General features: G+C 45.4%; 1 protein-coding gene across 1 annotated transcript in view; it reads right to left on the minus strand.

Annotated features, from left to right (window-relative positions):
- Window positions 1-9541: 9541 nt before the first annotated feature.
- The window catches only part of LOC144791577 (somatomedin-B and thrombospondin type-1 domain-containing protein-like), a 282311-nt gene continuing 270551 nt past the window's right edge, over window positions 9542-21301 (minus strand). Inside the window, exons 4-5 of the mRNA XM_078666298.1 lie at window positions 15479-15637; window positions 9542-10120 (exon numbers count right to left, since the gene is read on the minus strand). Of these exons, the coding sequence (XP_078522424.1) occupies window positions 10015-10120; window positions 15479-15637 (265 nt within the window). The 3' untranslated portion in view covers window positions 9542-10014. The remainder of the gene's footprint in view (window positions 10121-15478; window positions 15638-21301) is intronic.

Below are 21301 nucleotides of genomic sequence, written 5' to 3' on the forward strand. Positions count from 1 at the left end.
ATCTACTCTAGGCCGACCAAAATGCATAACGAGTCGCCCACTATAGATGAGTTAGCTAGGTTTCTAGAGGGCATCCCGTGTGATCTCCCCTGTCTAGTTGGGGGCGATTTTAACTCCCACTATGAACCTCTGCCCGGACTACGCGATGGTCCGTCCCTAGATGAAGACTCCAGCTGGCTGATACCTGAGTCGGCGGCACCACCTCCAAAGGCTTGGACTCCCCTGGCCCTACAAATAAATGCCCTTACTCTTAATCTTGCTCTCAGGGCATGTAATGGGCGCTGTAATTCGGACATACCAAGTAATCCGACTTACAACAAACCCGGTAGTGAATCCCGACTAGATTACATTATGGTCAAAACCTTCATGTGGCCAGAAATAATTGACTTTAAAGTATGCCCAAGAACGGACAGTGACCATAATTCACTGGAATTGACTTATTCCCTCCCTAGGAACCAGGACCTATTACAGGGATCTGGTAGTGACAAGTCTGGCCTCCTACTTGAAAATAATCGTAGGAAAGTCAAGTGGGAGAAGCTGGCTAGTAGTATAGACAAAATACCCTGCCTCTATGAAAGGCTAATTCCATTTCTAGAGTGTGCCTTCGACCTAGGTACCAAAGACCTAGATGAAGTAACTAGAGGAGAACTAGCAATAATACATAAAAACATTACAGACTCCCTTGAACAAGACTTGTTCACATCCTCTACGAAAAGGAAGGGTTATAAGCCAAAGACCTCGTGGTATAATGCCACGTGTAGGAAGGCTAAGGCCCATTTGATATCTGCCATTAAGGGACGCCTTAGCAGGGAAGAAATTTGGGATAGGAGAAATAAGTACAAGTCCCTTCTAGTGAACGCCAAGGCGGAATGGGACCACGATTATTGGGAGAACCTAACGAAAGCACTATCAACCAGAGATTCACGCAAATTCTGGCGGGTAGTAGCGAATGGCACGACGGAGTTATCTCCAGCATTAGAGCCCAATATAGCCCCCTCAGTATGGCAGGCCCACTTTGAAGCGCTGTATGCAGAGGGTGGTGGGGATCCTAGTAGCGAGAGATTCTTGATTAGACCTACCCCTTCGGGGGCCTCATTCACTGAAAAAGAAGTGAGGGAGGCCATCAAAGGCCTACCTGCTGGAAAAGCACCGGGATTGGACGGGGTCCCGGGGGACCTGTTTAAACAGGAACCAGGGATTTGGGCACCGTACCTCACACTTATATTTAATGCTATCCAGGGGGGAATGACTGTGCCCGATACTTGGATGGGAGCAGAGGTAGTCCCAATTTATAAAAAGGGATCCCCTCTGCTCCCATCCAACTATCGTCCTATCAGTCTGATAGATATATCCCAAAAACTCTTTGGCAGACTGATCTTAAATCGTTTGCAGGTGTGGATTCATGAAACGGATATCCTGTCCCCATACCAGGCAGGATTTCGGGAGGGTGTATCTACTACAGACCAAATATTCAGGCTACAACTACTCTATTGGAGAACAGCGGTAATCGAGGGCGGCAGTCTATATACCATCTTTGTAGACCTACGTGCCGCCTTCGATTTGGTTCCTAGAGCAAGGCTGTGGAGCGTCATGAAAGAGCTGAAAGTCCCAGAGGACATTTTGGCAATCCTGATGAGACTCCATTCCAACAATTATGCCCGCGTTAGGTGTGGCAAAGGTGGCAAACTAACCGAAAGGTTCCCCGTTCGCAGAGGTGTAAGACAGGGTTGTGTGCTCGCACCTACCCTGTTTTGTATCTTTGTGAACGGGGTAGTTGCCCACCTCAACAGGATTGCTAACTCTGATGCCCCAAAGTTGACTGGCAACAGGGTGCCTGCAATTATGTTTGCGGACGACACCCTGTTGCTGTCTAAATCCCCGATGGGGATCCAACGCATTCTGGATGGCTTCCTAGACTTCTGCTCTGAGCGGGGATTGGAAGTTAATCCCCAAAAAACTAAATTCATGATTTTAAATCCTAACGCCCGAAATAGAGCCCCTCCAAAGCTAGGAATGGTCCAACTAGAACGGGTCCACAATATTGAATACTTGGGTATTACTATAAATGAATATTTAACTTGGTCATCCCACCAGGCCAAAGTGACCATCAAACTGGCACAGTTGGCGGGTGGCACTTTGCGCCTGGCAAACAAATCAAGCTATCGACCACTTACCCCAATTATTCACATATACAAAACACAAGCGAGGGCAGGGGTTACTTACGGGGGTGAGCTGTGGGGCTACATTCAACATCCGAAGTTACAGGCCACGGAGAACAAATTTTTGAGACAGGTAGCTGCCCTTCCCCAGAGTACCCCACTACTTCCACTCAGATTAGATCTGGGTATTAAACCCATAACAGAGGAGTTGGGACTCAAACCCCTAAAATTTTGGAGGCGTTTGTGGTCCAGCCCAGATCTTGTAACTTATAGAGAGGAACTACAGGAATTCCTGGAACTAGGGAACATAAAGAAGATTCCTTGGCTGACCTATGTCAAGGGAAGGTTCGAGGAAATTGGGTTCCCAGAACTATGGACAGATCCTATTAATTCATGTACGAAGATATCAAAGAAGGTACTTGCGAGTGCGTACAACGACATGATGCTCACCAGAGCCTCCAACAACTCCCGTGAGGGGTCCCTGACAAAATCATTCCTGAAAATAAAAGACACCTACTCTCTCGAAAAAACACTGGACAATATTTCCCCTGCATTAACAAGGAAATTGTTCTTACAATGGCGCTACGGATGTCTTCCTCTAGCCTCGTTTACAGCGTCTTGGACAGCGTGCTTCACCGCGCCATCTTGCCCAATGTGTGCCCACCCGAAGGAGGACGACATGCACGTGGTCTTCTTCTGCAAGGGTTATGAGCGAAGCAGAAAATATTGGCTAGTTCCGATGCTCAGGAACCTGGGATTTAGATCTTTCCAAACTGCTTATAGAGTTCTAAAATCTGACCTCTCCCCTTATGTAGTTTTTGCACTTTCAAAATTTTTAACTGCATTGTGGGTTACCCGAACTCGAATGATGAAAAGATTGGTATAATGGACTCCTCCAGCGGTTTTTCTCACTGTTTTATCCAACATTTAAACGAATTTTATCATACTGGATCACACTATGTTTAATAAGTTTTTAATTGTATGTTCTTGTTGCATCTTTTATGATCTGTGATCGAAATAAAGATTTTTTGAAATTGAATTGTATGCTACCTTATTTATTATGATTAATAAACTTCTTTTGAACTAAAAAAAAAAAAAGGGTTGAGACCCACACACTGAACCGAAAGAGGATGGAGACAGGGCTACCCTTAGAACTTCTTGAAGGACGTTTTTAACACGAGATTACTGATAAGTCTTTTCCGAGCGTGGTCATGGGGTGGATAGTGTGGGTGAAGGGGGTAGTCCATAGTTTCTGTTGTTAAGGGTGAGGAGGATTCTATGTAGGGCCTGCCCTTTTGGTCATTCCCTGATTACTTCTCCCAGAAGGCGGATGACCATGAGGAGCAAAGTTTTCACCCTTCATTGTTCCAGTGTTTTGACATACTCCTCCTTGGAGCCAGAATCATCACTGCCTACTGTGAAAACCTTCACCTTGCACAAAGGCAGTGTCTGCACTGGGGGCAGAAAATTACATTTGAAAAGGAACCACCTCAAATCCATTGTAGAGCATTAGTCAGTGGGTCAACATCCCCTCTCTGAAAATGAGTATAAAAGTAGGACCTATACGATTCCACATCACTCTAGTTCCAAGTTCTTCTTGATCAAGGAAAAGAATGCTCTGTGGAGTACTTAAAGAACTGCTGATGGGGACACGGCTGGCGCTAGTATGACAGCAGTCTCCTAGAGAGGAGAGGACAACAACAGTTGTATGAGCAACTTGTTTGCGAAGCTGTGGGTCTGCCTTGAGTCTACATGCCTGTCTGTTTGCTCAGAGGTGGAAAGAGAGACCGTCCAGCAGAAGAAGACACCTGTGTTCCTGGTTTCTAGACCGCGCAGAGAGCTGCCTCATGCTAGCCAAGCAGCTGACTCTGACCCACGGTTTGCGTGGTCACTTGCTGAAGTAACTGTAAGTCCAAAATACAGTGTGCCGCTCAGCACTCTGCACGTGCCAATGGAGGGATTCGTTCTGGTGCCACCTAGAGATGTGGGACACCATTACCTGGAACCACATCGACACCCTAGAGGTGGACCTTTGGCTACAGTCAGTAGAGCGACTCATACTGTACCTTAATGTGTGTCGCTGCACTACCAGGCTCAATGTCTTTGCTATAGAAGAGGACCATTCCAACTGCCCACAGTCACACCTGGCGAAGACGAACTCTCCAATCTGGCCTGCTGCTCTTTTGGGTTCCCTCCATTGTTTGAATTTATTTGCAGTTTTGTTTACAGCTACTAACCACCTTTGTGACTTCAGAGCTTTGAGGAAGGTGACAGTGGGTGGGCATTTGAAAGAAAACCTGCAGTCTAATGACCTCATGATGCAATGTTTTTATTTATTTAAATCTCTTTATTGGTGTTCATACAACCGGGTGGGAAGCTGCTACCCGTCCGCAATCAGTTAAATATGAGGCTTGTTGAGAACAATACATTAGAAACTGTACACCGAGGCACAGGCCTGTGCCCTACAGGGCCACAATGTAAAAGCATAATATATATATAGCCCTACCGTGACATTCTCTGTTCCAGTTTAGTTCCCTCAGGTCTTGTACCCATCTGGGTCTCCTGCTCAAGCTTCCCCACCCCCCATGAAGCATCTTCCTCAGGATGCTGCCAGGGGACCCATATTTTGTCAAATTTATTGGGGCACACTTGTATCCGATACACCATTTTTTAGAATCCCATTCACCATCTCTCCTCGCCCTCACATTCTGACCACATCGCGTTTCGAAACAAGGAGGGAGTATCGGTCTAGAGACTGCTGTCCCAAATACCCAGGGCATTTAGTTTAGGGGGAGGGGATTCAGCTCCAGTGTGCAGTCTAAGAATGCTGAGAGCCGTCTCCCTATTTCCCCCCTGGCATGTCTGAATCTTGGATCCACCCCAGAGGGTGTGTATTAGTGTGTCTTTCTGCCTGCATCCCCTCAAACACCCGTCTGTATCTGCCCTTCCCATATGGAACATTCCAGTTCTTGTGCAGTCGGCCCAATGGAAGATTTTCAGTTGGATTAGTTGGAAACCGACCTGTGTGGCTGCCTCCCAGGGGTACCCGTAGGCCGCCCCCCAATCGTCGTTCTCTAGTCTACTCAGGTCCCCGTCCCATTTCTTTCAGAGACGTTCCAGTGGGGGAGGTTATTGTGTAGGAGAGTCAAATACAGTTGGGATAAGGCATGGCTGATAAGGGAAGCCCAAGGACTCTATATTCCAGGGGTGATTCATCCAGGGCCTCCCTCATGGCTTCCATGTGCGGCACAGGAGGTATCGTAAGTATTGGATGTGCAAATATTGGCCCCGGACAGTTCGTATTGTTCTTGTAATTCAGGAAACTGTATTATCTTGTTTTCCCTCCAGATGTACCCACCTTGGATATTCCCAGTAGGCGCCATAGCCCCCTCAACATTTCTGAGGGCCATAGCGGGGTTTCTAGCGTCAGTTTACTTTTCCTCCCCAGGGCCTTGGTGGCTTTGTGCTAAGTCTCAACCACCACTGCGGTGGGTGTCGGCAACAGAACTATCCCTTTTCTCCCATACAGTTGTCAGATGTAGCCTTCCGGTCCCTTTGGGACCTCGAATGGAATGTTCTGAATGCCGTAGAGACATTTTGGGAGGTAAATCATTTTATAAGGGGCTGTTTGCCCAACGTGGACCGTGGCAACTTTTTCCACCATTCCATCTGTTTTTTGTATGAATCCAGGATTTTCCCCAGACGTGTCTCATAAAGACCACACCACGCGCGCATATAGGTGTGACGCCATATGGATGGTAAAATGTGCCTTGTTGTGTACATACTTACACGCTCTGGTCGGTATGTCTCTCCTTTTTGTTTCCTTTTTTCTCTACAGAGTCACTTGCAGTGGTACTACACCAGGTGGGGAGCTCTTAGCTCACAGCCCCCTCCATTTTAGAGGAAGGTCCTCCCCTTTTTCACACTAGGGGTGAGAAGGTGAGCCCTTGGGAAGTAACCTCCCCTTAGGTCATGAAGAATGCAACGTAACCTTCGGGGACGTAAATGCAGAAACGTGTCGACCACACTTAAAACTGTGACTTCTTTTAATTACTGTACATTTGTTCCCCGAATAAACTTAGTCTATGGACAAATGTAATGGTTTTTAAGTCACTTATCACTTCCCCACTGCCATCACTTAGCTTTAGAAGTGCATCCCTGTCTCCAGGTGTATGCCCGCCCTCTATCAAACCACGTTTTTAGAGGGCGAGGACAGCCGATGATGAAGCATGACACCGTGTGGTGTGTGAGGCCAGTCCGTCACTTTTTATGAGATGCTCCCACTGGTAATGCATCTCTTTCTAACTCTGTAGGCAATTGTAGGAACGCACTCTAGGGGCAGCCTAATTTTGTGTTTATCCTACTATGTTCTGCTCAGTCTGCGCCTGGATTCTGGTCGGGGCAGCCTAGGATTGCGACGTTTGAATTATGACGCTGTGACTCTGCGCGTCGTTTTGATTTCAAGTTTTTCGAGATTTATCATGATCTTCCGTGGCTATTGACATAAGGACCCACAGTACAGATCCATATATTGTGTGTTTGGCTGTAACACAATCATCTGTTTATGAAATACGATACCGCATCTAAACCATCGCAAGTGACCCCCAGCACCGGGTAGAAGTTGTACTACCTACTACGGGACTTCTGGATTTTAGCTTTACTTTACAAACTTTCAGTGGATTTGCTGCATTTGCCGACGTTACGATGGTGTGACCGGGGCAGATATATCTTCTTTTTTTGTCTAACTACGCCTGTGTACAGTTTCACGAAAAGATATATCATGGTATTGTTTCTTGACAAATAAGAAGGAATAAGAAATAGAAAGAATTGGGACTATTACGTCCAAGGCCAGTACTTTGGTCTACTCTACAAATCAACCCTTACACTTTTCTTTGCCCTGAGGAAGTTCCTTTCACAGGAATGAAACACGTTGGCTGTTGTCGAGTGTTTTTATGAAGATAAATAAAGAACATGTTTGAAATAAAGTGACTAGTCTGTGACTTCATCTCTGGTGCTGCCTCCACTCTTGCATTGATCTGGTCGGGGTAGTTGTTGGACCTCCACTGTTGCCGCTACTCACGCTCCCGGGACTGTTCACCGGAGTCCGGGAACTGGTAACCCTTCGATTTGATCCATTCCCATTCAGCATTGGCTGTGTAGAAGTGTGCCTCTCCACAGACGCACAGCTTTGCTGGGAAAAACAGGGCGTATTTTAGGTACAATGACCGAAGGTGCCGTTTCATTTGCTGAAATGTTTCTCGCTGCCTCTGGACAGCGGTGGAATAGTCTGGATAAATGTTCACCAAGGCCCCTCTTGTCCCCCAGGTTTTGGGGCCTGCGCCACCTGTAGGATGTGATCTAGGTCATGAAAATTAAGCAGCTGTGCTCCAATATGCCTGGGAGCTGCACCGGCACCTACTCAGCACTTTATGTGCCCTCTCAACTGTGAACATCTTTGACACCTTGCCCCCAGCACCTTCGTGAGGAGCCAGTCCTCCACGAACAGTTCCATACTCTGGCCTTCTTATCTCTCCGGAAACCCCACCAGCCTGACATTGTTCTGACGGAAGCATCCATCTTGTCCCTCCAGTGAGTGACAGTTTGTTGTAGGGAGTGGATTGTCGCATTGCCCTTTGAGATCCTGGGTTCCATGCTAGGTAGAACGCGCTCTGTTTTGCCAACCCTCTCTACCAGTTTTCTTTGGTTTGCCACAGGAGTCCTAGGTCCAGGCCCACTGCGTTGATTTTGTTCTGCAGGGCGGTTTTCGTGTCCCAAATGGCCGCTACTTTGGTGTCCGTGTGGCACTCCTAACTGATCTATTCCCAGGGAACCTTGTTCGCAGGCATCATTCACTTGTCTTGGTTGGTGGTCCCATCTTCTGCACCTTTGGACGGACCATCCCTACGCTGGAGCCTCGGGCTCTGTCCCAGGTCTATCCCCGCAGCGTTACCAGAAGGGGTCTTTGAATCCTTGCGGCAAGGGTGCCAAATGGCAGTGTTTCATTCTTTCACTGCTTGGTGAAATGGCTGGCTCATAAGAATCTTGGCCAAAAACTACTATCACATTAATCCACAGAATGGGTTAAACTCTATGCATGTTTGCCCTTTTTTCCTAAAAGGTCAGTATTGAGCAGGTGAGCTGCCAAACACACCAAGCTTTAAACATTCAGTGCAAGGTATAGTGACCAGTATCTGAAAAGAGTACACATGGGATAGAGGTGAAAACAAGACACAACACTGTACACATACCAACAAAATACATAGCTGCAAGGTGCCCTGTTTTTATGTTTGATACACTTTGCTAATCCTGGCTTTTTACTCAACTGGACTTTACTGCTGGGGTTTTTGAGCCCATATTAACAGTGTTAATAGTAAATTGTCAGGCCCCAGCATACAATGCAATGTCTTGTAAAAGGCCAGGACTGACACAGTGGGACATTTGGCATGCGGACACTTAGCAGCTATGAATGTTCACCCTATAGCAGCACACCCTTAATGAGGTGAGGCAAAGAGTGCAGGGCAGCAGTGGTGAGCATGATTGAAGCATCAGGCATCTTAGAAAGAATGGATACAAATGAATCTAGTGTAATTCGACATTTTAAAGGTTTCACAAGGTCCTATGCTGTCGGCAGAGGTGACCACCCCAACAAGTCAATATTCCATAAGGCGTAGGTGAATGACCTACCTGCGCGCAAGAGGTTATTAAAAATTTAAATATATCACTCTTATTTTATTTAATCCATTATTAGTCCTGTAAACCAGACAGTCCTGACCGATTAAGTGTGAGAGGTAATGAAATGTACAGAGGGTAGTAAGAAGTGATTGTGAATAAGAGTGCAATACACAGACTCTCTGGGCTTATAACAGTCTAACATAGTTTATAGGACACACTGACAATGGGAAGACACTACATACCCTGCATTACTATTTCTTTAAATTATGTGCTTAGTAACAACATATTTGTAAACACTGTTTTTACCTATTATGTGGGGGTTAGGCAGTTGCAGAAAGAAGGATAAGCACTGATTTCAAAACGTTAAGAAAATACTGAAATCCAAACACAAAATAAACACTGACAACAGGACAGCCCAGACATATGTATTCATTATGGTGTGTTTATGATTTGTCCTTTGAGTAGTCAATAAAACAACTGAATTTTGGTTTGCATACTCACCTGGTATCTTTCAGCTACAAATCTTTACCTACGCTCAATCTTCAAGGAATAATAAATTTTTTGAAATAAGATGTTATGCCCCACAAACGAAGATTCTCTAACTTTTGAACCCCACATTTGTAAATTACTACCTTTCAAACATGTGACAGTATGAACCTTGATTTTATTAATTTTGCATCATTTTTAAAAAAGTAAATAATATATAATTGTGTGAAAAGTGGTTTTGCTGGTGTTATTCCTTTATAGAAGGAAAGTGAAAACGAAATCTTATGCTTTTGCAACCCAAAATCGCCCAGTTCCTTGCTTTCAAACAAGGCCACCATTATTCCACTTTGATTTTACCCATTAAAAAAACATTACATTCGATTGCATGATAGTGGTTTTAGCTACAATTCTGCTGCAGGAAACGCACAAACAGAAAGAGCTACAGGACCAAGTTGTGCTCATGTGAGAGACAGAAGGATGAATGTTAAAAAATAAAAAAGACACCGACCCTCCCTTGTGCTTTGGTGCAATGCAGAGTTCTGATAAATAATACGTCATCCATGGTGTCCAAGGAGAAAGCGCCACGAGGGACGGCACAGTGGGTGGGGGTTCTTCCACTCTCTTTCAGCCCTCTTTCCCATTGGGCCCAGGTAGTCTTGGCTTATGGTCCCCCAATATTTGCTGTCAGACCGTGCCATCACACAAAGAGGTAGGAGTACTGGGGGCACGTGCAGTCCTCCTGGAGAGATTCTCGAACCCACGAGCCTTGGCACCCAGGAACTGAAGCGGAAGTCCAGAATGTTCTAGAAAAGAAAAGGAGGAAGGTGGGTCAAGAATTGACAAAAAGGCGATATTTGTTATGTTGCGCAAGTCCGAAGTGTCACGGGACCCCCCCCTTCTTGTTCACACTTCTAAGTTTCCCTTATTGCCTCTCCTCAGCGAGGAGTAACTTCAGACCCCTGCATCGAACTCTACATGTCCATTGGAATGTCCACAGAGAAGTCTTGATGAGCCCAGGTGAGTGCATCTGCTTGTAGCTCGCTCCATCACAAAAGAGCTTAAACATGTCCGCCAAGTTGGATAGGATTGGGAACATAAAGACTCAAAAGAGAAGGTCAAGGCAACAAAATCCAGCACCAGTTACAATGACGTATAGTGGCTGCAATATTATAGTATAACCTAGGTGCAAAGAACCCAAGACGTGACCTTCATACGACCTGTGAAAGGTGGGTACAATCCATCCAACATACATTTTTAGCAAAGTGGTCTTGCACTCTAGAAACAACGAATGAATAGATGGTAACAGCTATTAGTTTCAAAAAACGTTTTTTGAACCGGATGTTACTTACAGACACTAGGGAGATACCGACCCCCATCTACTTGAATTGGTTACACTTTAAAGAATATTGGCCATATGTGTTTTACTTATCAAGCCCTGAAGAAGTCCCAAGGGGGACGAAACGCGTCAGCAGTCTTGTCCATAGCGTGAAGTGTTTTTATTAAATTTTTCAAGGAATAAAAGGAATTATTGCCTACAATCAAATTGCAACGACTACTGATTTGTTGTCTGGGAAGATCGAACTCTATATTTGTGTTTGACACTAATAGCCGTTACCATCTATTCATTAGTTGTTTCTAGAGTGCAAGACCACTTTGTTAAAGATTGGAAACATATTATACTTATGTATTAAAAACAGGGATTCTCACCCTTAGCCAGTGTTTCCTCTTATGCCAACAGCTGGACTGAACGTTGATCTGATTCACAAGGTTCAACTTACTTACGCGCCCAAATGGCATGACATACCAGTGTAAATAAAATAAATTAAAAAAAAGTTATAGTTGTGAAATTGATTTACACAGATGTAATATCACCTAAGTATGTCAAACTTGTAAGTGAGAGTAAATCTGCTCTGAGGGGAATTGGGTATTGCAGAGCAGGATTGCATTCCAGAGTCATTGGCATCCCTTAAATTGTGGCCATTCACAGATGTTTTAAAAACCTGTGCCCACCCTGGATACGGTCGAGGATTTACTTCTGTCAAGGCCAGGAGTAAATTCCTATCCAGGATGGTGATGGTTTGGGTGTGAGAAAAGTGCTCTCTCCCCTTGCTAGGAAACTAACATGTGCAAATGCCATTTTGCTAACCATGTATGAATGCGCAGGAAAATCTGCGACGCCGTATCCCGGAATAATTCTGTCCGGAAGAAGCTATCCTCATATCATGAAACAATTGAACCTTTTTGGAGACCTGTACCGAGTCTGAGCTTCTGCCATAGCCCCTCTATAAATCTCCACGCGTGGCTCTCTTGGCTGCCCTCCGCGGCTATCTATTGGACTGGAAGCCTGACTAGGACCTACTCGGACAACGCTTGATCAAACCGGAGTATAGTCATCCACCCTTGAGTTTAACAGTATCTGTGGGAATTGTTTTTTCGCCGTTGACGTACAGGTGTGTTTGTCCCACACCACTTGTCCATCCTCGCCCTGATGAAGGTGTTGCCCCGTCTGTGGCTAGTCACCGAAACGCGCGTTGGCGTTTAAACTGTTTTTGGAAGCTGGATTGTTCCTACCCCTACCCTTAGGATGATATATGAGAACCTGTCATCCAACCATCATGTGGCAGTTTTACCATCTTGATGTACCTGTTGATGTGTTGATATTGTTTCGTGCTGTATAGTATGAATGTTTGTGTTATCTGGAATGCAAGCTAGTTTGACTGTGTATTCTGAGTGAGGTGTGTGGGACATGGTATATTTATAAATCTGTTGTTGAGCATTACTTTGTTATGTATTTATTCTGCAAAAGCTTTATAAAGTGGTTTTGATAACATGGAAATAAAAATGAAAAACTATTCCGATAAAATAATGTGATTGTTGGATCATTTGATATCTGCATCTGTCTGCGCCAGTGTTTTTTGTTTTTGTGTTAATATTGGGACCCTGCCTCTAGGGCCTTTTGAAGTATCTAGGCAGGCAACTTTCTGATATTGGTTACCATGCTCACTGTATCACAGGATCCAAGCTGCACCTCACCGACGAGGCCCAACAAGAATGAATCTGGCCTGGGTAGCATGTTCGCTGTGCCACAAGACCAAACCAGCACCTCACTGACAAAGCCCAACAAGAATGAAACTGGCCTGGGTAGCATGTTCCCAGTGCCACAGGACCAAACCAGCACCTCACTGACAAAGCCCAACAAGAATAAAACAGGTCTGAGTACAGTGTTTGCTATGCAATAGGGTCCAAGCTGCGCCACGCTGAGGATCAAAGGTGAAACTCTTCTGGGGTGTCTTATGTTTCTATGCAGAGGAGACACGTCCTGGCTGTTGGCTGGACAGTTCCTATTGGAGGAGAACCAAGACTGATCTGCATGAGGGTGCTCCCATCTGGTGTGGTCCAGTGGGCAAAAAAGCAATGGAATGGAATACAGCCCAGAGAGACTACCTGTGACGGAGATTGTTATGAGGGTTTACAACCATTACAACGCAACTTTTACCACGCAGTGCTGTTACAACGCAGGTTTTACTACGCATACCATTACAACACATTACACTGGGGGGCGCTCTAGGATAGGGAATAGTTTTAATTTACTATCCAACACCTTCCCTAGTGTCCACGGGGACTGGAGTTGGAATAGTAAATTAAACTATTCACTATCCAGCACCCCCAAGTGTAATGCGTTGTAATGGTATGCGTAGTAAAACCTGCGTTGTAACAGCATGCGTGGTAAAAGCATGCGTTGTAACGTCATACATTCGTTATGAGCATTCTACCCATCAACTTCTGTTGTTTTAATGGCCTTGTAAGTCCAACGGATGTGCCCTGAAGTGAGTTACTCACTGCGCTTTACGAGCCAAGCTGCACTGCCCTACAGAGGCCCAAGGCTGGAAGCGCCCTGTGATTACTTGTGTTCCCACTTAGAGGGGCTTTGCCCTAGCAGTGGAACTAGACTGATTTGCATATGGCTGCTCCCAGTCTGGAGTGGCACAGAGGGCAAAAACAAATGAGAGGAATGCAGCCACGATGGGTTGCCAGTAGGAGGTTTGCAAGCATTACACACATCACCTTTTGTTCTACTAAATTCCGAAATGTGAAAGGGATAACATGTCTTTCTGACGTGCACACCAGGAAGCAGGTGTGCATTACAATTCATACCACTGAGGAAATGGCAATCCCATTGATGTGCTGGGAGGGGTGTTCAACCGGGGATTGCAGCATGAAAAAAAGCCAGAGGAAATATGCACTAGATTTCTGTGCTGGGAAACGCTTGCTGCATATTTAAAAGCGAGTTATTTAAATTTTCCTATTTGGGGGTTCTTTCAGCTACTCTTGTCCACATATGGATACCTCCAGGAAATCAATGGGATTCGGTGCATCATAAGGGAAGACCTTAGAGACATTTATTTAGTCAAGAGCATTAGTTTGATGATTACAAAACCCCAGGGCGCTATGAAAACTCCCTTACCACTCCCACCGTCTGCACAGTGCAAGGCTGGGGTTCGTGTTCCCCTTAGGAAGGTCTGCGGTAAGTGGTGTGTGAAACCAGGAGCCATATTAAAGATAGTGTCAAAGAGGCACAAAGGGCATTTGCACTTGCTTTTTGCCCCCACAGAGCTCAAAAGTATTACAGAAGGGGGCTCGGGTGCTTGCAAACAAGGTCGGACTGGCCATACAGGGCATCAAGCGTTTCCCAGGGAGGCTGAAAGGGTGTGGGGGGGGGGGGGGGGGGGGGGGGGGGCTTTTTTTCTGGGTCCCAGTTTGGAGCAGTGCAACAGTTTTGAAAGCATTACAGAGTTCCTTGAATATCCAAGGGGCATATTAGCAAGAACCTTGGTAAAATTATCGCCGTTTTAGCTGCAGTTTCCTGCCGCTAAAACGGCGACAATTTCAACGAGGTTTTTGCTAATATGCTCCCAAATGTTTTCAGGCAACAATAAAAGTGCCAAGATAACTCTAGTGATTAATGTACCTGCTCATCTGAGTTTTGTCTAGTGGCAGTTTTGACTCATCTACGGTAACGTAGACGTTTAATATGCCTGCCGCAAAGAATGTGCACTTTGAAGATCACAGAACAGTATTTTATGTGCACAGCTCAGTGGGTTACTGCTTTTGCCACAGAGATCCTTTTGTAGCTGTGTAGTTACAATTGTAATGTAGGTTTCCCCAGTCTTTCAATATCCTAAGATTGCTAAAAAGGGTTTGTTTGGGTAGAAAAAAATTATTATTTGTAAAGTTAACCCTTACCACTGTATTGCATTCTGAATCCTGAGTTTGCGCCTCTCCAGACCAAGCACTCTTAAAAATGCCTCCCGGATTGATGATGCAACTCCTACACCTTGTAGTCCCCTTTGTCTTATGTAACATTTTCCATACACTGATTTACACATATATGATTCATTATCTCTGTATGTGATGTAAAATGCTCTGACACCGTACACAGTCAGTGCTTAATTTGAGCCGTTGGTTTCCGGTGCTCAGCACCAGCACTTAATCATGAACACCAGCGCTTTTCATGAATCCCAATTAAGAGCACATTAATTTATGTGGAGATTAAGTGATTTGTCTAGAATCACAGGATGTCGAGCCCATGCGGAGACTAGAAACTGGTTCTCCAGCTCTCAAGTCGGCAGCTCTGGCCATTATGTCACATCCTTTCCCCACATAAACATTGCGGTATCCTAGTGCACTGTAGGGTCATCTTTACATCATTTAAAAACAAATACAATTGAATATATAATGAAAAATGTTTTGTAGAATGTGCAATTTTTGCTATTTTTCCAACATTTTCTTGGAGGAGGAAACTCCCCAATCCCCTTGTAGTGGTCAGGCTCGCTGCGGTCGCTCGCTATGCCCCATGTGGGGAGCTGGTCTGACAAAATTTGCCATGGCTGCTTTACTTGCCCAGTCCGGCCATGCTTGTAAAGCTCCTTCTGTAATATGGTTCATGTCGGCGCTAAATGTGAACTGGCGCAGGCCTGAGGCAGTGTGCACTTATTTGGGGGGCGTGGCCAATGCAAATGAGCTAACGCTTGTGCCTCACCCTAAACTATAGGGCCGAGCCTGCACTAGGAGCCATGCATATATTGTAAATAGTGAGCACTGCACGGGCCCGCGTCATGCACACCCAGTTAAAGGTGCGCTGCGGTGCAGAATGCACTTACCTGGAGCCTTCCAGCCCATCTCCCTCGCAGCGCCCCCTGCTGCCCATGGCGTGGGACTGGCACTCCACGCAGACCTGCCTCTCTCTCACCAGCTGGCTGGTCCAGGAGTGCAGACGGCAGGCCGACCCCACCTGCTTGAGGCGGAAGTGCACACAGTACCTATAGAAGAGGATAAAGTAAACCTGGATGAATCATCGCGCGGACATTAATATACCCACACCCCATAATGGTTGAGTTCGGTGAGTTAATCGCCGGCTGCAGACCTATGTGTGTGTAACCTGTGGGTGACATGTTCGCTCTGAGGCATGGCCAACCCAGCCTCTCATCCTCCAGAGGTCGATAAAACCCAGCTGGCTTGTAATAGGCCGAGAATTATTAAGAGTGCTCCTAGGTTATATATCATCAACCGTTCAATGAGACAGCGTGTGAAAGTGAAACCATGAGAAACCCAGATAAATACAGGGGAGAGACAGAAGAGGGCTCCTGTTACCTCCAGTAAGTCCCACACAGCAGGAGTGCTGGGAAGTTGTCAGAAGCCGTACCCCCTTTCACCACTACTTTAAAAACGTGCCTCCCACTGTTCTACTAGTTGGGGGATAATGTTCCCTTGGCTCCAGAGGGACCTTGGGGGTCAAGAAGCCCTCCTGGTACCTCCTGTAAGTCCTACACAGCGGAATTCCTCAGAGCTGGTCGAAGGTCCAGCACCCTTTCACCACCACTCTGCAAACATGACTGCTAGTTTGCAGGGGCGTTATAGTTAGCAAATAGAATTAAAAAACCCTTCGAAATTCACAAAAAAAAACAAAGGCTACAGGGAACGTTATAGTTGGGGTTGGATTTTACTCATACAAAACCAGAGAAATTCAGCCGTTCCAGTTACCTGAGTTAACTATAAATCATGCCCCCGCAATGCAGTGCTTATGACCTCACATATTACACCACTCATGACATGGTATTATTATTTTTTAATTTTTTAATTAGAAGTTTTCTATAGCGCTAACACGACCCGAGGGTAGCAGAGCGCTTTACAGTAAAAGGAATAAAAAGGTGAACAACAAGCCACGTAACAAATAAAGGCGATCAACGAAAGACAATTTGGGAGGAGGAAAAGTTCGTACAGTAGGACTTCTTGGTAGTAGGATACAGAGATAACACATAGTTCTGGGGATGGTGAGTTGGCTCTTGAATTCCGCATAGGACGGTATGGTTCTGATGTGCGGGGGGATAGAGTTCCATATTTTGGGGGCATTTCCTGTGAAGGAGCAGTCCGCAGTTTTCTTCTTTCTGGTTTTTGGTAGGATGAGCAGCAGGGAGTTAGAGCTTCTCAAATTTCTAGTTTGGCCAGCTTTTGTGAGCTTGTTTGCCAAGTATTCTGGTTTTCCGGTATGGAGGGCCTTGTGGGTTAGGCAGGCCGTTCTGAAGGTACTACGCATTTCCACCTGGAGCCATTCGAGTTCTTTGAGTGCTGGGGAGATGTGGTCAGATTTTTTGCATCCTGTGATCATTCTTGCTGCCGCATGCAATGTTGTTTTTAATGGAGCCAGGTGCGATTTGGGGATGGCTGGTTTAAGGTCCTTGTTGGGAATGAAAGGTTTGATTTTGTTCAGAAGTCTGAGGTTAAAGAATGCACTTTTTGCCGAGTTCTTAATGTGGTTTGTCAAGGTTAGTTTGGGGTCTAGGGTGAAACCCAGAGATTTTACGGAATCAGCTAGCGTGAGAGTACCTTTAGGAGCATCGATCGACTTCAGCCACTCGATGATTTGAGGGTTGTCTTCTTTGTTTGAGATGAGAAGAGTTTCGGTCTTGTCGGGATTGAGTTTCAGGTGATTCTTTGTCAGCCAATCTTGAACATCATTTAAGACAGCATTTAGTCTGTGGATGTCATTAAGAGAAGAGGTTTCCAGGTAGATCTGCGTGTCATCCGCGTAGAGGTGGAAGTGGATGTTGGCATTCCTGAGTAGTTTGGCGAGCGGTTCCATATAGATGTTGAAGAGCTGAGGAGAAAGTACTGATCCTTGGGGGACACCCTTGTTGACTTGCTGGGTTTCGGAGGTGAAGTTCTTCATTTTTATTATTTGCAAGCGGTTATGTAGAAAGGAGGAAAACCACTCGAGAACTACCTCGCCGAGGCTCGCTCTTTGCAGAGCCTTTATGAGGAGCTTATGGTCCACCGTGTCGAAAGCTGCGGATAGATCAAGGAGTATGAGGAGGCAGCACTTGTCAGCGTCAAGAGAACCGTGAATGTCGTCTCTGATGTTCAGCATCGCGGTTTCTGTGCTGCGGCCTTGTCTGAAGCCGGATTGGAGGGGGTCCAGGAGATTGATGTTGTCCAGATGATGTGTCAATTGCAGGAGTACGCAGCGTTCCAGTGTTTTAGCGAGCAGAGGGAGGTTAGATATCGGTCTGAAACTGTTCAAGTCAGTAGAGTCAAGACCGGGTTTTTTCAGCAAAGGGGTGACTTGTCCCATTTTTAGACAGTCGGGGACCACTCCGCTTTGTAGGGAGCTGTTTATGATTTTGCCCCAGATAGGTGCTAAGGTGAGCTTCATTTTTTTGATTAGTGAGGGAGGAATGGGGTCTGAGATGTGTGCTGATGGTTTGGAGGTCGAGATCAACGAGATTATCTCAGTTTCCTGCACGTGGCGAAAGCTTAGCCAAAGGAGGGGAGAGGGGCCGGATGGGAGGGCCTGTGGGATAGCCGCGTTGCTCTTCGGGAGGTGTAAGTTGTTGATGTCTAGAGATAATTTGATTTTTAAGACCTTATCGTTGAAGAAGCTGGCGAAGTTATCGCATAGTTCTTTGGACGTCTGCAGGGGTGTGGGCAGAGGCTTGGATGTTTGCTGTCTGATTATGTTGTAGAGCTCCTTAGGTCTGTTTTTGGAATTGGCTAGTGCCTCTCGGAAGAAGCTGGATTTCTTGTTTTTGATATGGTTGTTATACTTCCTGCGGGCTGATTTTAGTTGTAAGCGAAGGATGGCTGTTGGGTTGTTTCTCCACTTTCTTTCTTTGGCTCTCAGGGATCTTCTTTCTGCGTTGAGGTCCGCATTGAACCAGGTTCTAGATGGGGTGGCACGGCTTCTTTTGAGCTTTAGAGGAGCTAGATTATCGAGAATGGAGACTAGCTCGGAGTTGTAGTGGTCGATGAGATCATTGGTCGAAAGGTGCAGAGAGTTGTCTGGAAGAAGTGAACTTAGCTGACCTTCTAGGATGTCTTGGGGTACTTGGGAGAGGTTTCTCGACCATTTGGGGGGTCTTGGGGAGGTTTAAGCGGGATGATGGGGTGATTGATGTGAAATAAGATCATATGATGATCTGACCTGTCAACGGGAAGTATGTGGTTGACCGTGATTGAATTCTTTTGTGCAATGATGGCGTCCAGTATGGCTCCTTTGTAATGAGTCTCCTCGGTGCAGTGTTGAGTAAGGTTGTTGTCAGCGAGGAGGCTGGATAGCGATCTGATTAGAGGGTTATGAGTTTCGTTCCAACGGAGATTCAGGTCACCAAGAATTAGGTTTTTGGAATCGCCGAGAGCATCTTGTGCAATCAGGTTAGATAGTTGTTCTCCAAACTCGTTGTTTCTGGTTGGTGACCTCACTCATGACATCACTGATGACATCTCAAATTACATCACTGATGTCATCGGTGATAAAATCATCCAATGACTGTTTTTTAAAAGTGTATGAGTGTTCAATATATATATATATATATATATATATATATATATATATATATATATATATATATATATATGTGCACGAAAAACTCCAAACACCACCTCAAATCCCAGCTCGGATCGGCGAAGCAAGCAGGAGACGGATCACCAAGATAAATTACAGGTTTCTTTATTGCATTTTCAGCTGGATAGAAGGGCAAGACGCGTTTCGGGCTGGAACAGCCCTTGTTCACATGCAAAATATATATATATATATACACACTAAGTTGTATTTGTGAATCAGTGGGTGTGTGAGTGTCTTTATGGATGACTCTGGGTGCATGACTGACTGTATAAGTAAGTGATTAGATGTCTCAATAAATGCATAGGTGAGTGACTGGTTGTGTAAATTAGTGTAGCTGTCTGTCAGTTGATGTCTAAGTGGGTGTATGAGTGTGTTAGTGGGTATATGAATAGCTATATGGGTGATTGATTGGTTGTCTGACTACCTTTATGGTTGTCTGGGTGTCTGTGTGTGTGGGTGAGGAGGTGTGTGACTGCCTATATGGATAAGTGAGTGGGTGAGTCAGTGGCTGCATGGGGTACTGTGTGCGTGTCTGAGGAGCTGTACGGGTGAGTGCGTGTCTGTATGGCTGTGTCAGTGATTGAGTGCATGTGTCAGTATGGGTGAGTAACTCGGTATGTGAAAGGCAGTATAGATGAGTGACGGGGTACATGAGTGACTGTATGCGTGAGTGAGTGAATATGAGAGTGGCTCTATAGATGAATGCGTGCTTCTGTCGCAAACCGTATAGGTGAGTGAGTATGTCTTACTATTTGTATGAGTAAGAGGGTGTGTGTATAATTGTTTGGGTGAGTAAGTGGCTGTGTGATTGATTGTATAGGTGAGTGTCTAGGTGTGGGAGTAGTTCTATGGCTGACTCACTCAGTGTTTGAGTGCCTGTATGGGTGTATGAGTGGATATGTCAATGGCTGTATTAGTGAGTGAGTGGGTGTATAAGTGGCAGTATGGGTGAGCAAGTGGATGTGTGTGTAGATCTATGAATCAGTGAGTGGGTGTGTAAGTACCTGTATGGCTCTCTGAATGGGTTTGTGAATGGTTGTGTGGGAGTGGGTGTATAAAATATTCTATAGGGGTGTGAGTGAATGCATCAGAGATGCTGTGGATGATGCCATCACTGATGTCATTTCAGATGTCATCAGCGATGTCACTGACCATGTCATGTGTGATGTAATATGTGAGGTCATAAGCAGTGCATAGCGGGGGCGCGAGATATAGTTAATTCAGGTAACTATAACAGCTGAATTTCTCTGGTTTTGTATGAGTAAAATCTGACCCTAACTTTAACGTCCCTGTAACCTTTGTTTTTTGTGTGAATTTCTAAGTTTTTTTAATTCTATTTACTAACTAAAACATTGTTGTTACCTTTTTTTTCTTTTCAGTGAATATATAGTTGGGGCTTAAAAAAAGGGGGTTCTCAAAAAGCTTTATCCCCATTCATTTTCCATAGGCTTTTGTCAAATGTGTTTTCGCAAAAACTGCTGAATGGAATAACGCCAAATTTGTCAGGAAGCTAGATCTTGGTCTTGTGCATTTTGTGATGTGGTGTAAATCCTTTCAGTAGTTTTTGAGAAATTAAGGTTTAAAAATAATTGTATATCTGGACGGTTGGATCTGAAGGACTCTCAAGAGAGTCTCTCGAATACAATTTTTTAAAAATTGAGCGTTCTGATTGGCCCGAAGAGTTTTTTTCCTCTTAGGCCAATTCGCTTCGCGAGAGTGAGACTCTCTCGGGAGCGAGAGCTCTGATTGGTTGCCAGCTACAGGAGAAAAATGTTGCTGACAGCCAAAACAGGACTCGAGGACTTAGTCCCCTGTCCTGAACTTTAAAATATATATATATATAAATAATGGGGCAGGGTAGGTATACCATGCCCCCTAGGCACTGTAGGGGGAACCCAGAGAGACCACCCCCTGGTAGAAAATTGAAAAATAAATTGCCAATTTTTGCCTGCAATACTGCTGGACTCCCATGGTCCATCTTTAAAAAGACATGGAGAGGGGGCATCGGGGGCCCCCTCCCCAAGCCCAATTTTGTCCCCAGGGACCTCGTTCCCCGGTCTGATTAATTAAGGGGAGGGGTCACATG

Source organism: Lissotriton helveticus, chromosome 11, assembly GCF_964261635.1.
Source record: "Lissotriton helveticus chromosome 11, aLisHel1.1, whole genome shotgun sequence".
NCBI lineage: Eukaryota > Metazoa > Chordata > Amphibia > Caudata > Salamandridae > Lissotriton > Lissotriton helveticus.